Source organism: Dipodomys merriami, unplaced genomic scaffold (genome assembly GCF_024711535.1).
Source record: "Dipodomys merriami isolate MVZ:Mamm:240054 unplaced genomic scaffold, mDipMer1.0.p SCAF_2, whole genome shotgun sequence".
NCBI lineage: Eukaryota > Metazoa > Chordata > Mammalia > Rodentia > Heteromyidae > Dipodomys > Dipodomys merriami.
The window spans coordinates 20433961-20448485 of NW_027203381.1; the positions used below are offsets into that span (position 1 = coordinate 20433961).

The window sequence follows — 14525 nt, forward strand, 5'->3', positions numbered from 1 at the left end:
AGTACATATGAAAATGACAAAGGTGGGGCAGGGCAGAGGGATCATTGAAAAGTTATATTCCTAGACATTACTTTCAGAAGATTTGATTCAATAGGCCTGGGAAGCAGGCCCCACATCTGTATTTTGATAAGCTGCTCAGGTGAGTTTCATCCAGATGGCTCTGGCCTCACACTTCAGAAGACACTGACCAGGACAGAGCATAGTTAAGTATTGGAAGACCTAGGACAGGGAAAGGGAGGTCCTAGGTACCTAAGCCCAGGGACAGGGATATAGTTACCTAGTTCTGGGCAGAGAAGCAGTGGAGGAAGAAGGTGACAACTGAGGAGCTAGGGAAGTCTTGTGTGAGTGGCAAACCAGCTTCTTCCTGCCCTAGGCTTACAGAGTCATCTCTGTCCACAGTCTGAGCTTCAGAGTGGCTACCAAGGGCCCAGCAGACTGAGAATAAAGACTCTCCCTCTGATCTGGGCCTTAGCTGTAGCTAAGGCCTGTAGCTGGTTAGCATTCTTCCTCAGCTCTGACTCATTGTAGGGACCACTAGCTGGGTGAACTGTCATACTCTCACCTGAATCTGCTTGTCTTTGTAATCTAGAAACACGGGTGTCCAAGATGCTGGGCAAAGAGGGGACCACATCATTCCATACTGCTGTCCTTCAGGACTCTGGACTTCTAATCTCGCTGCTTTATGGACTTGCCTGCAATCTGTCCACACACACACACACACACACACACACACACACACACACACACACACACACACACACACACACATTCATTTATTCATTGAACAAATGTTTTTACTGACATCTCTGTGTGCCAGTCTCTGGGAATCTGAGAGTAAATAAGTGTCATAATCCTTGCCACCCCAGAGCTCACAGCTGGAGGTGACCAGAGAGGGACAGACAGTAGCCTTTTCTGGACAGTAAATCCAGAAAACTGGGAGGAAGTAGAAGCTCAGTCCATTAACCCAAGGCCTCTGATGGGCTGCTGTGGGCATGGGAGTAAGAGAACATGTTTGACCTGAAGGAAGGCTTCTGGAACAATCTGAAATGATAACAAGTCATCAAACTCTCCAGAGGAAAATAAGAACAAGAAATCCTGATGAGAAGTAGTCTTGGTCTATTCAATCTGCAATAACAAATACCAGAGGACTCATGGCTTATAAACAAAAGAAATGTATTTTTCCCAGTTCTGGAGACCAGAAGCCCGAGGTCAGGCTGTTAGCAGGCAAGAGACCTCTTTCTGTCCATAGGTAGCTGTTTTCCTGTGTGTCCTTGCAAAGCAGGAGGGGCTCTAATCCCACCACATTCAAGGCCTAATCACCCCCAAAGGCCACATTACCTTGATTTAGGAATTTTCATATATGAATATTCAACATACAAATGTAGAAGAGACACAAACATCTAGTCTTTTGGGGGAGTTAAAGATATCATTAACCTCTACTATGTTCTAGAAGCTTCTGAATAATGGAGCGCTCTCTCCTAGGGATAAATATATACTAGTAGGTTGTTATTCCTTTTATACAGGTGCGAAAACAGACATGTTCAAGGCCACATAGACAGAAGATAATTCAACTGGGAAAAAGGGAGCCCAGTTTTGCCCCTGAACTTCACACTGTAAAGACAGTGGACAGAGAGTTTCCAGTAAATTGAAATTTCTGGGCATGTGAGACTCGATGTAGAAATCTTACCTGTTGGGTGGTAAGGAACCTTAATAAAATCTTAGGTGCCCTAATAAAATAAACTATTGGGAACTCTCCTGGCTGATTGATAGCCAATCAGCTGATGGATGAATCAAGAGCAGCCTCTGGGGTTAGGGTTGGGGCTGAGGGGTGCCAAAGAGTTGACTACTCATTTAAATACACAGAGATCAGTATGGGGTAAATGGAACATTCTTGCTAAGGTAAGGGAATCCTGAGTGTGGCTGGGGGCCACCTGAACATAAGTGAGCTTCCCCAAGCCCCTGGGTTCTAGCCCAGCGGGACCAGTAACTCAGTAACTGCCATGGAGTCTGCATGCTGGCAAAGGGCAGCCATTCTCTTGTGGTGAAAGGAGTGGTCTGGGGATGGGGAGGGAGACAGATGAGAAAGATCCAGTAAAAACCTTGCCTGCTGCATGGTAAGATGATCAGAGTTCATGAATAATGGAGAGAAATGGATCCTCCAACTGAGAGCTTGGCTGATTCTGGGGCTCTGCCCTCCTCAGGAGGGACCCAGGCCTGGGGTACTATTCAGAGCCCTTGTCGGCTATGTGGCTCAGGTGTCTCCTTAGTAGAGGACCCCTACTTGCCCCTAGAGTGGCCTGGAGGGGTGGCAGGTTGTTCCTCCTGTTATAAGGTCAGGTGGGAAATGGATGCCAAGAACTTTGTGTCACCTGAGTCTCCGTGAAGGGCCGGAGCTGGGGCAGGAGGAAGGAGGACAGCCTTTCTCTTCATAAATAAGAAAGAAGGCCCAGAGAGAGCCCCAGGGTAGGTTCAGAGTGGGAGGGAGGGGAGAGGGAGAGGACAGCAGCAGCAAGGGCAAAGAAAAAGTATTGACACTGGCTCAGGGGCTGGAGAAGAGAAAGAAGAGTGGGGCCAGGAAAGAGAGCCAGAGTGACCCAGCTAGACCTGAAGTCACAAGAGGATTCTACCAGTCTGAGAAGCGAGGGTCACAGGTCCAAGGGGGCCTGAGGTGGGTGGGGGAAGTGCATGAGTCTACAAGCACTGGGCAAGGGCTGCCAGCAAGATGATGCCCCAGAAGAAGAAGAGGAGGAAAAAAGACATCGACTTCCTGCGCGTGTATGAGGAGGAGCTTCTGAACTATGCCTCAGAGGATGATGAAGATGAGCTGGAACATGAATACTACAAGGCTAAAGGTAGGTGGTCCTGCCAGGCAGGGGTGGAGCATGTGGCTGCCCAGATCTGTCCCTCTTTCTGGGTGGTGAGTTTGGGATTCTGGCCCACGGGTCATCCTGTGTGTCTGTCCTTTATGGAGAAAGCAGGGTGGGCACCATGCCACAGATCCCATGGCACTGCGATAAGATGTGCCTTTAGGTAGCATTCTAGTGGGGCAGAACAGACTAGAAGCTTAGTGTCTGCAGATTCCAGGTGCAGAAAATCAACTTTACCTAAAAATCAACCTTACCACAATCCTTCAAAGAAGAAATTATTTTCACTTCATAGATGAGAAAACTGAGACTTAGTAAGAAATTTAGTTGAGATGACATAGCATGACACAATTGGGACTCAAATCCAGGTCAGCTCGGTACCAGGGTCCTTATTGACTTCAGTGATTACTTTTAGCTATTTATTTGTGCACTGTAGCTAACCCTCCATCTAGGTAAGTCTTTGCTGAGTCCCTCCCATGTTCCAGACTATGAGCTAAGAGCAATACTACATGGCCTTTGATGAATTCATTCCAGGGAACTTTATTAGTTGGCTTCTCTGGTAGTCAAACCAAATTTTTCATTTTCTGCAAGATATCAGATTTCTACCAGATCGTTCTTCAGCCACTCAAATTGCACTTTAATTAGAATTTTTCAATAGAGGAATAGTTTATCTATGGTGCAAAACTAACAGAGGTACCGCAGGATAGATTTTATCTTGTGGCTTGAGGTACTTGTGTAGCTACTTTTAGAATCCTGCTCTACAAAATCCTTCACACCTCTAACGGCTTCTTGGATCCACCATCAGGAATCAGTTGTCTCTGTTTTTGGACTCCATACCAGTGACATTGTGCAGCGTGTACTTTTTTGTGGCTATCTGCTCTTTCACTCAGCATTACATCTGAGAGATTTATCCATAATGTGAATATGTTATATCATATAGTTTGTTCCTTTTGTTGCCAGTACTGGGGCTTCCTTTCAGCGCTTCATTCTCTTGCTTAGTCCCCGCCTGACTTTCCCACAAGGGTAATGCTCTACTACATGAACCACAGCCTCATTTCCAGCTTTTAGTGGGTGAATTGGAGATAAGAAGCTCTCAGATTTGTCTGCCTGGACTGGCTCTGAACTGGGATTCAGATCTAGCCCCCTGATTACCTAAGATTATAGGTAACCACTGGCACCCCAGCTTACTTTGTTCTTCTTAAGTTGTTGAATATTATTGCATTTATAAACAGGGCACTGTTTGCTTAACTTTTTGTTGCTAGACATTCAATCTTTTCTCTTTTATTCCACTGTATGGAAAGACCATGGTTTATTTATCCTTTCATCTGTTGATAGACATTTACTGTTGTTTTCAGTTTGACTCTATTAGAGATAAAGTTACTGTGAACATGTGTGTTCCTAGGGCTTTGTGCAAACATGTTTTCACCTTTTGAATCAATGTCTAAAAGTGGAATTTTTGGATCTTATGGTAAGTGTATTTGTGTCTTTTAAAGAAATTGTTTATTTAAAACGTATAGGGATTTCCTTTTTCTGATTTGCTTGTATGAATTCTCTCTTTTTGTGAGCAGGGTCTTGCTATACTGTAGCCTACACTGTCCTTCAACTCAAGCTCCTCCGGCCTCAGCCTGGGATTATAGACATGTGGCACCATGTCTGGCTATTTTGGTGAATTCTTTATAGCTTGTAGGTATGAGTCCTTTGTTGGCTACGAGTTGCAAATATCATTTCATATACTATGGCTCACTTTGCCATTCTCTTAACTATAATTAAACCCAATGGCTCAGTTTAATTATGGTCACTGCCCTATTTCAGAAGCAGCTATCTACTCCTGACTCAGCTATTGAGATAGCTTTATCATCCCTCTCCTATAGCCTCGGAGTGTCCTCTTCTCTAAACTAGCCCACTCAGGCCTCTTCATCTTCTCTCATGTGATGTGGTTCTAGAATTTCCACTAGGCTGACTTTTCTCCTGTGGACATTTGATTTGGAAATTCCCTGTGTATATACAAGCCTGGCGGCCACACTCCAAGCCCAAGTTGTTGCTGGAGGACCAGAGGAGGGGTCCAGGGGGCATTTGTAGATCAGGCTCCCCTGTGGTGTAGACCATGAAGAATCAAGGCTCTATTTCAAGAGACAGGGACTTACACATATGTACTGCTATCCTTTCAGATCTGGGGCTTGGTTAGATCTAGGGACATCCCATGGTCCACTCACCCCTGAACACTATAGCTACTGGTCTTCCCAGGCCTGAATTAGAGATGTCCTCACAGGCTCTGGAATACCATGCAGCACGTGCTTGTCAGTTGAGCTAACACCGTCTGCCAAAGGAACTGGCTGGTAGCTCCTAGAATTGAATTAGGTTTCTCTGCATACACAATAGGCTTTTTTAAAAAATAAAGAAGGGAAAGCTATTTTATTGGGTAAATTCTGTATACCAGAGCCTGTAGATCCAGCATCTTCAATCCTCAGAACAGCTTTGTAAAGCAGGCATTATTGTTCCGTGTTACAGGCAGGTTGATTCTTATACAAGGTCATTGTGCTCCTATGTGAGAGTTGTGGCTGTCCCCACATGGCTGTGACACATGTGACACATGTCCAGCACTTTGTCTCATCCTTCAGACCCCTGGGCTTGTTGGAGGATTAGTAAGTAGTACCTGTATCATACCTGCCATAGGCCTGCCACCCAACAGGTGCTCAAAGGTGTTCAGACGTTCATATCACAGTCCTCTGACACCCAACGTTGCCATTTTCACCTGGATCAACGCCCCCTCTGGAAGAGAGGCTGAGTTGATAGGTTTGAATAATCAATATCTAACCTCAAATTATCCTCCTACTCAGTGGGACCTCCTTGGGGCAGCTCAGCTATACTTGGCTACTAGTTGGAGACTTACTCTGAAAAGACCAGAAGGAGAAAGACTAATACATTTGCTTTACTAATTGAGTTCAATCCTATATGAACATTTCTTAGCTCAGGAATAGGCACATAGTAAGGAATCAGCTAATATTGCTTATGACTACAATTATTAAGCACTGGTACTCACCTATTCTCAGGAAGTGGTAGGCGTTACTACAAACACCCTTCCTACATTTTACGGGTGGCCAGCATCATGAATTCTACTTTCCTAACATGGATTTACTTTCTCTTACTTGCTGCATGCATGGAAGATTCCCATATCAACTGTTCCAGGTTAGGCTGTGATTCAGAGGGGAGACTGTGGAATAGGAAGGGGAAGTTCATTGCTTTGGGAGACAGGCGTAACAGCTGAATGGAGAGGTGGTATGACGATTTCCCCTTCGTAGTAGAAGTGATATGGCTCTGGGTGGCTGGCTGCAGCTACCTGGTCCATGCCAGGTGTGTGCTAGGATTCTGGGAGTTGGTTCTAGAGATGGATCTAGAGCATATATCTTTCAAATTCCCAGCCTTTCAACTTGTTCTAGTCGATTCCACTGTCTCGAAGAAGCCAAGTGGATTCTTGTCCTCTTTCTCCATCAGGCAGTCATGGCACTGATGCCCTGTCATGAACTATAAACAAGGAAGCTGAACACGTTTCAAAAAAACCAAGAGAGGAAACTCAGTACCTCTGAGAAGCTCTTTACACACATCCTGGGGCGGCTTATCCTGGGAAGGATGTGACCAGATTTCCTCTCTGTTTCAGAGTCTTCTTCCATAAAGGGTGATGGTATTAAGGTGAGGTTTGGATCTTTCAGAAGGAAGTGATGAGGTCTCTGACCCTGGCCTGGAGCTTTTTAGTGGGTTCCCAAAGTCCTCTGAAATGAGAATCTCTAAAGGGCTGGCAGGAGCCCTGCTTTCTCCAAGGCCACATTGAGTTCTGGGTTCTCTTCAGAGTTTACAACCTGTCTTCTTTTCTCCTCCAGTCTATGAGGTGGTTACAGCCACTGGGGATGTTCGTGGTGCAGGGACAGATGCCAATGTCTTCATCACGATATTTGGAGAGAATGGGCTTTCTCCCAAGCTCCATCTCACCAGCAAGTGAGTAGCACCAAGGCCTCGTGGGAAGCTGGGATGATAGTTGTATTGATGCAATTTTGGAGCAGCACAGAGGTTGCCTTCTGCTATGTGAAGAAGACACACCTGACCACAGGGCTATTTTAAGTGATGAGGACTCTTAACAATACACTGTGTATCAGCTAGGGATTGCCCCGTGATGTCCTTCAACCTTCCTCTACCCCTCTTTCAATTTTACCAGCAGGAATATCTTATCTTAATTTGGTTCTCCCAAGAACTCATACATCTGTCCCTTGATATGAGAGAATAAATACCATGTAACTTTGGCGAAACTCATCATATCCAAGGCCTTGTTTTCCTCATATACCACTACAGTCACAAAGGGTGGTATATATCACCAACAACCATGGGGAGAAGGAGTGTTGGGAAAATCATGCAGGCCAAGGATCCCTGAGCTTAAAATGCTCTCCATTATGCCAGGCACTGGTGGTTCACACTTGTAATCATGGCTACTTAGAACACTGAGATCAGAGGATTATAGTTCCAATTAACCACCAAAAAGCCAGATGTACAGCTGTGGATTAAGTGGTAGAGCACTAGCCTTGAGAGAAAAAGTTTAGAGACAGACCCTGAGTTCAAGTCCCAGGACTAGCACACACACACACACACACACACACACACACACACACACACACACACACACACTCATGTCTCATGGAGACCAATATTGTATTAAACCTCCTGGAAGTCATGAACACAGCCATGTGGATCGTGTGTGTGTGTGTGTGTGTGTGTGTGTGTGTGCACGCGAGCCTGTGCTTACCATGTATATGTACACATTGTGTCCTCTACTTTGTTGTAAGCACCTGAGGACAGTGTCTGCCATCTACTCTTTGATTCTCCCCTTCTACACAAGCATGTACGAGCACACAGCACAAACCCTGAGGGCAAGTTAGCACACGGAATTCCAGAGATGGCTATAAGACCTTGGGAACAATTCAGTTCACTGGTTGGCCTTTGCTGTGTGCACAGGGACTTGACCAGTTGGTTCTTCCCCACTCCAGGCTCCCATCTTTCAAAGCAGCTCTACTTAGAGTTATTTTACCTTCTGAGTTTCTGGGTAAGATACTGGTTTAGCTAAAACATCCATAGCCATGAGACATGGAACCTCTGGTCTATTCGAAGCTGTTCATGGGCCAGCTGAGACCTAGAGAGGAACAATGATCGCTTCACAGTCCTGAGGGGGCTGATCTTCCATCCATGTTATTGTTGTAAACCTTTAGATGGACTGTGTAGCCCTAGCATATTGGGGAGACTGCCTTTAAGGCCTACGGGGTCCCTAGCTTATGGCCTGCAAGGTTTATGTCCTGGCACCTCCAGGGGTGAGGAGTGAAGCGATAGAGGGTGGGTGCCCAGGCCACAAGGCTGTGCACTCTGTACCTTACAGGCTGACCAGGACTATTGCATGTGCTGGCTCTGAATGGGGACTTATGTGGTAATGTTAAGGCAGGCATAACATGCTATTTTGTCCATTTCTACAGAACAGGGTACCTGCCTCTTTGTACTGCACGTGACATGGAAGTTTTTTCCCTCCAGTGATGTGGGCACGGTAAAGGGAATACATGAAATGCCCATCCTCCTTGCCATGTGTCCTCCCAGAATGCACTAGGAGGGAGATGCCACTAGTACCAGGGATATGGCCACCTGGGATCTCAAAAACAAACCCACCAAACAAAACATTTCTACTTTGGGGGTAGATCCTCATTGTCCTTCCTCCTGTTATGCATCCATTATCCTCAGATCCTTCTCCTTAACCTTAGATTCCTGCCCTTAACCATGTTTATTTGCCTCATCTCAGGTAGGCTCCACAGTTACTGATATGGTACGGTATGAAGGGTGACAGTCTTCATCCCAGCCATCCGGGTATCAGACTTCCCTCTCAATGGACAAAGAAAGACTGTATTGTGAAGAGGAATAAGATGGCTAGGAGTCAACAGCCCACAGTTCCTCGGGAGGCTGCTCATAGGGAGTCTGCCTAGATCTGTTGTGCTCCAGACTGGGCAGCAAGAGTACAAGTCTGGCCAAGACTCTGGTTAGGAGGATCAACCATAGCCATGTAGGCATACAGTAACAGCTGGGCCCAAAGAGAGGCTGGAGAAGGATGTGTAGGGAGGTGACAGAGCTGCAGCAGAGGGCCCACGGGGTTGGGGGGGCCTAACTGAGCCTCTGGCATTTACCCTGGTTCCTAGTGAATAGTTAGAGCCCAGCAAATGCTGGAGGTTTCAGGTGGCCAGACTGAGTCATCATAGGGAAGGGCGTACCAGGGCCTCCAGTGGTTTAAAAGGTCTCAGGTAAGAGAGGAGCATGAGAGAGCCAGTTAGACCAAGGGAAGCAACTTATAAAACTTTGGAAATAGTCGCCATACTACACATGGACTGGGAGGAGGCCTGGAGCTGGTTGTGCTGCTGTTGGTTTAGGGGCAGAGAGGAGGCAAGATGGGCAAGCAATAGATGCTCAATTTGTGATGATGGCCAAGATTAGTCAGATGACTGTAGTGGGCACTACAGATGCGGAAGGAGGAGCCCGAGTCCCGTGGCCTCATCTGAGAGCGCTTCAGATCAGGATATGGAAATTCTGGGTCTGGAAGGAGAACACTGCTTTGTAGGGATTCAGGTTGCTCAAGCAACTCAGACACAGGTGGCAACTGTGAGACACAGATGCAGGTCAGGCCTGTGCCACCCCCTCCCTGTTCCTGGGGTCCACAATCTTCTCATACCTTACTGTCTGCTGTTCCCTCTTCTCACACCCAATCCCACCCCAAATCCAAAACACGTGTTAGATAAAGCCTCCACCCCACATTTTTGTGTGTAACAGACATGGCTGATAGCTTTAGGTCCTAGAAAGTTCACACTTAGCAGTATCAAGGGCTTAGGATGGAATACTAGATCCCACGTCTTCAAATTCAGCCCCTGCATATCTTGGAATTTTCCTAACCTTTACTTTGCCACCTCTAGCTGTGTCTCTTGTTCATTTCTGTATTTTGTTTTCTGGGCTGCTACAGGATTTCACCTTCTACTTCCAAATGGCTTAGCAGGATGTTTTTCCTAATATAGCATAATTGCTATTTCAAGAAGAACTCTGGTGTCTAATATTAAAATGCTGACTGTCAGCTAGGCACTGGTGGCTCACGCCTGGAATCCTAGCTATGCAGGAGGCTGAGATCTGAAGAGCATGGTCTGAAACCAGCTTGGGCAGAAAAGTCTGTGAGACTCTTTACCTTCAGTTAAACCAGAAAAAGCCAGACATGGAACTGTGCCTCAAGTAGCAGAGCTTCAACCTTGAGTGAAAAAGCTAAGCAAGAGTGCCAGGTCCTGATTTCCAGCCCTAGTAGGCACAAAATTTTTTTTTTAATGCTGATTTTTATGGCCTTTCTGGTGGGCTTGGCACCCACTTGACCCACTCCTAGGCAGCAAAGATGGCGACATTTTCTTAGATTCTCCTATTAGTGAACCTCCACTCAGACCTCCTCCTAGTAAGATATAGCTCCCACTCCCAGCACTAGCTCCCAGAGGAAGCCCCCACCTTCTGGGATCCCCGCTCTTGTCCTATTAGACAGGGCCACCCCAACAGAGGGCCGTCTATACAGGATATGGCAAAAGGATGGGATCTCATGTATTTTCTGGAACACAATTTCCTGCTGAGAACTCACAACCTGAGAGTGTCAGAGAGTGCCTGGCATTTTAGCCCAATGGCTCTGCCTGATTGGTTGCTAAAATGTCCGGGGCAGCCTCTAGTGGCTGTCCTTCCATGAGGACCCTGCTTCATTGCATGGTGGGCATGGGCAGGGCTGTGCACGACATTAACCTTCAACTTGGGGACGAGGAGCCACGACAAGGCCTGGCTTTCTACAAGACGAGAAGAACCTGCCTTTGCAACGTTTCCTCTACCCTTTGTTATTTCCTCCCCCCACCCATAAGCATTTGTATGTGACTTACCAACAATGAGCATTCCACAATGAGACCAAGGTGGGTGGGGCTAGGGCCTGTTTGGGATGATCTCAGCTTGCAGGGAGTAGGAAGAGGCTGTCTTTGCAACCTTTTCTCTCTCAGGAAGAGGGTGGGGCATTTCCTATCTTTCAGAGAAGTTGATCTCCATCTCCCAAACACTGTGGAAGCTTGCTGCAACCCCAGTACCATCCTGAAAACCCCCAAATGGCCCCTAAGTTGGCCTGGAGTGCTTGCTTTCTCCATCTCTGGCTCTGCTGGCTCTACTGATCTTTCTCCCTGGTCTCCCTGCTTCCACAAGCCTCCCAATCCTCCACTGGAGTAATTGTGAGGTACCAGGACTGGCTATTTAATGAACACATGGAAACTGGAATGGGGCATAGGTGCAAGGTTTTCCTTTGCTGAAGGTTGCTGTCAGAGCATTCCTTCCAGAACTCTCTTCACAGGTATCCCTGAACTGCTTTCGAAGTCACATCTCATCTTTGGCTAAAATGAGGGCAGGTGCCATCTTCTTGTCCTACTCACTCACTGGTAATGACTGTTTCCCAGCCTTACTGTATCCTCAAAAGATGGAGCCCAGGAATCCCCAAACCTTCTCATATATTTGCCCCTGGCAGTGGGGTTGCAGAGCAGGGGCATTGTGCATTAAAAAAATAATTACAAAAGTTAAGTTTTCCTTTTGGAAAATTTAAAAACAATATAGGCAATAACAAATAAGCAGCACTTTATCACAGTTTTATCATCTAGATATATTTTTTGTATGAATCCCTCAGATTATCATTTTCAAACAAAGATGAGGCTGGGAAGGCTCAGTGGTAGAGTGCTTGCCTTGCATGCATGAGGCCCTGGGTTCAATTCCTCAGCACCACATAAGCAGAAAAAGCCAGAAGTGGTGTTATGACTTGTGTGGTAGAGCACTAGCCCTGAGCTGAAGAGGTGAGGGACAGTGCCCAGGCCCAGAGTTCAGGCCCCATGACTGGCCAAAACAAAAAAAAATACCAAAACAAAATCAAATAAAGATGGCATCCCATTTGTGTTGATTGTTTTGTTCATGATTGCATTTAGCCTTTAAAAAAAAATCTAAGTCCTTATCATAAGCTTGTTTTCCTTTTGTCAAGTATTCTTTAATAGGATTTTTTTTTTACGGCTGCCAAATATTCCAGCATAGAGGCTCCCTGGGTGATTATTCCTTAGTGTATTTATTTCTTATAGAAACTCTTGTCTGTATTCTTTTAAAAAATCAGTAATTTTGTTTTATAGATTGAAAGAAAATGCCATTTATTCATTTCTTTGTTTCTCATTCACAAAATCCTGATGCATACAATGGACATCCATGTGTTTTCTAAGCCATTATAACTCTGAATAAAAACTTGGGGTGCGTTATTATTTTTCCTTGGAAGTGAAATATCTTTATCAACCAGACCCACAATGTTTGCTGACTTAGTTACTTTCCCTTTGAAATTCTGGATCTAGAAAGTTTATTTTCACAGGAAGGAGGGTGACTGGATCTTCTTGGAGGAGACATCTTATTTTTCCCAAACTATTTTTCTGACATCAATGGAGGAGTACAGACTGTGCCCAGCATTGCCCTGGCTCCTTCTTCTCCCTGCAAAAGATCTTTCTGAGCTCAGACGTAAGCTGACAGCCTGGGAGCCTCATTTCTTCTCCTGCAAACCCAGAAGGTTCTACCCCTCTCTCCTTACTTCTTTGCACCCAGACTGTACCTTTGGAGTCTCTTCCCCCCTCCCCAAGACAGCATTGGTGAACATTTGCATGGGCTCAGCTTTGCTGTAGGAGGGCTTGGAGCTCTCTCCCATAGTGTTTCACCTCAAGGAAACTTCTCCTTAGGGCAGATTTTTTTTTTCCAAAAGAAAGTCCATTCTCAGAGTACCAGCTTCTGGACTCTGAAGATCCTGAAAGGACTTCTGATACTGAGCCTGAGTCCTTGGTGAAAAGGCTCCTTACATCCTCTTTAAAAAAAAACAACAACAAACAACCCAAAACAACACTTTGATGGTTAGTAAATAGGCTGTGTTAGTTAGTGTCATGCTGCTGTAACAAATACCTGACATCAACTTAAAAAGAGGCAACAGGGCAGGGAATGTGGATTAGTGGTAGAATGCTAACCTTGTGCAAAAGAAGCTCAGGGTCAGTGCCCACGTTCTGAGTTCAAGCACCAGGATGGAGAAAAAAAGCCAACAGTTTATTCTGTTTCACAGTTGGAGAGGATTCCGTCCATGGTATTGGCACTCTTGCTTTTGGCACTGTGGTGAGGCAGCACATTGTGGTGAGAGGTTGTGGTGGGAGATCTACTTCACCTCATGGCAACCAGAAGGCATAGAGAGAAACAGGAAGGGATGGGGTGCCAATTCCCCTTCAAAGACACTCCTCTGTGACGACTTCTTTCTTTTAGGTTCTGCTTCCTATTTTTTTCCAGTGCTAAGAACAGAACTTAGGGGCTTATACTTGCTAGGAAAGTACTCTCCCAATACTCTACCTCTTACAACCTGCCCCCACCATCACTAAGGCTAGGAACTAAGTAACGCATGGAGGTATTTAAGATCTCAGCTGTACCATGGGTATTTGTCTTCCATGTCCTTCTTTCTCTTTAAGCTGTGTGCCGGTTCCAGGAATGCTGGCTGAGAGCACAAGGAGATGCCTACTCTCCCAAGCCAAAAGGCTCAGCAGTGGGACAGTGCTAGCAGACTCAGACTCCAATGACAGGAGTCCTGGCCTGTCCAGGGGACCAGAGCCATGGTCAAAGTGAGACTCACCTTCTACTATTGAAGGATTTCAAGGCAAGATGGTTCCATCCCTCCTGTCTATGCTGCTTGAATTTAGGGTGCTCTGCAGGTGCAACTTGCCTGGGTACTGGATTTCAAGATGCCAGATGTACATTTTCCTCACTGCCCTCCACTTCTCTGGTTGCTGGTTTGGGATGGAGTTTGCTCCTTCTTGTTCACAATGGCAGGATCAGGGGCCACCCAAGATCTGTACCCACTTGGGGTTTCTGTCACAACTCTTCTCACAAAGGAGGAGAGACAAAGAGGCTGAAGATCCAAATGCACCTTCCTTCCTCCTTTACCTTCTCAACCTGGAGCAAGCAGCAGGTGTGGGATGATTCCTTTGGAGGGCCACAGGCTAATTCTTGCTCTGGCTATCAATGAGCAGTGTAGTTGGCTGTATAATGGGGTAAATAGTGCCTGAAATTACCTCAGTGACTCAGAGCAAAGATCAAATGAAAACTTAGATATGAGAGTGAGAAATAATACCACGCCCTTACCCTCGTCCTCTCTAGCCACAGTAAAGAGGAATTTAAAATGGGATCCCGTTACATGTAGCACGTAGCACTTTCCAGAAGTGAGATGATGGAGGAGGAAGAGAATGCCAGCCCTTTGCTCTGCTCCAGGTCCTGTGAACCATGTGCTGGTCTACACTAACTGTGCACATGTTCATTGCAGGAGTGAGTCTGCTTTTGAGAAAGCCAATGTCGATGTGTTCCGAATCAGAACCAACAACGTGGGCCTCATCTATAAAATCAGGTGAAAACCAGCCCCTGATCAAGGCGGGGGTGGAGAAGGCACAACTGATACTTTCTGGGTATTGATTACTCTCCAGGTCTCATTTGAGGGATGATTAAAGATTCATATCTTACCCTTTCATTCTGAATTACAGAGTCCTAAGCTTCTCC

The 14525-nt window shown here is 46.0% G+C and overlaps 1 protein-coding gene across 3 annotated transcripts in view; it reads left to right on the forward strand.

Moving 5' to 3' along the window:
- The first annotated feature begins 2722 nt into the window (after nucleotides 1-2722).
- The window catches only part of Loxhd1 (lipoxygenase homology PLAT domains 1), a 135903-nt gene continuing 124100 nt past the window's right edge, over nucleotides 2723-14525 (forward strand). For all 3 annotated transcript variants that reach the window (XM_070028633.1, XM_070028634.1, XM_070028635.1), the window contains exons 1-3: nucleotides 2723-2852; nucleotides 6740-6854; nucleotides 14296-14376. In XM_070028633.1, coding sequence (XP_069884734.1) covers nucleotides 2723-2852; nucleotides 6740-6854; nucleotides 14296-14376 — 326 coding nt within the window. The remainder of the gene's footprint in view (nucleotides 2853-6739; nucleotides 6855-14295; nucleotides 14377-14525) is intronic.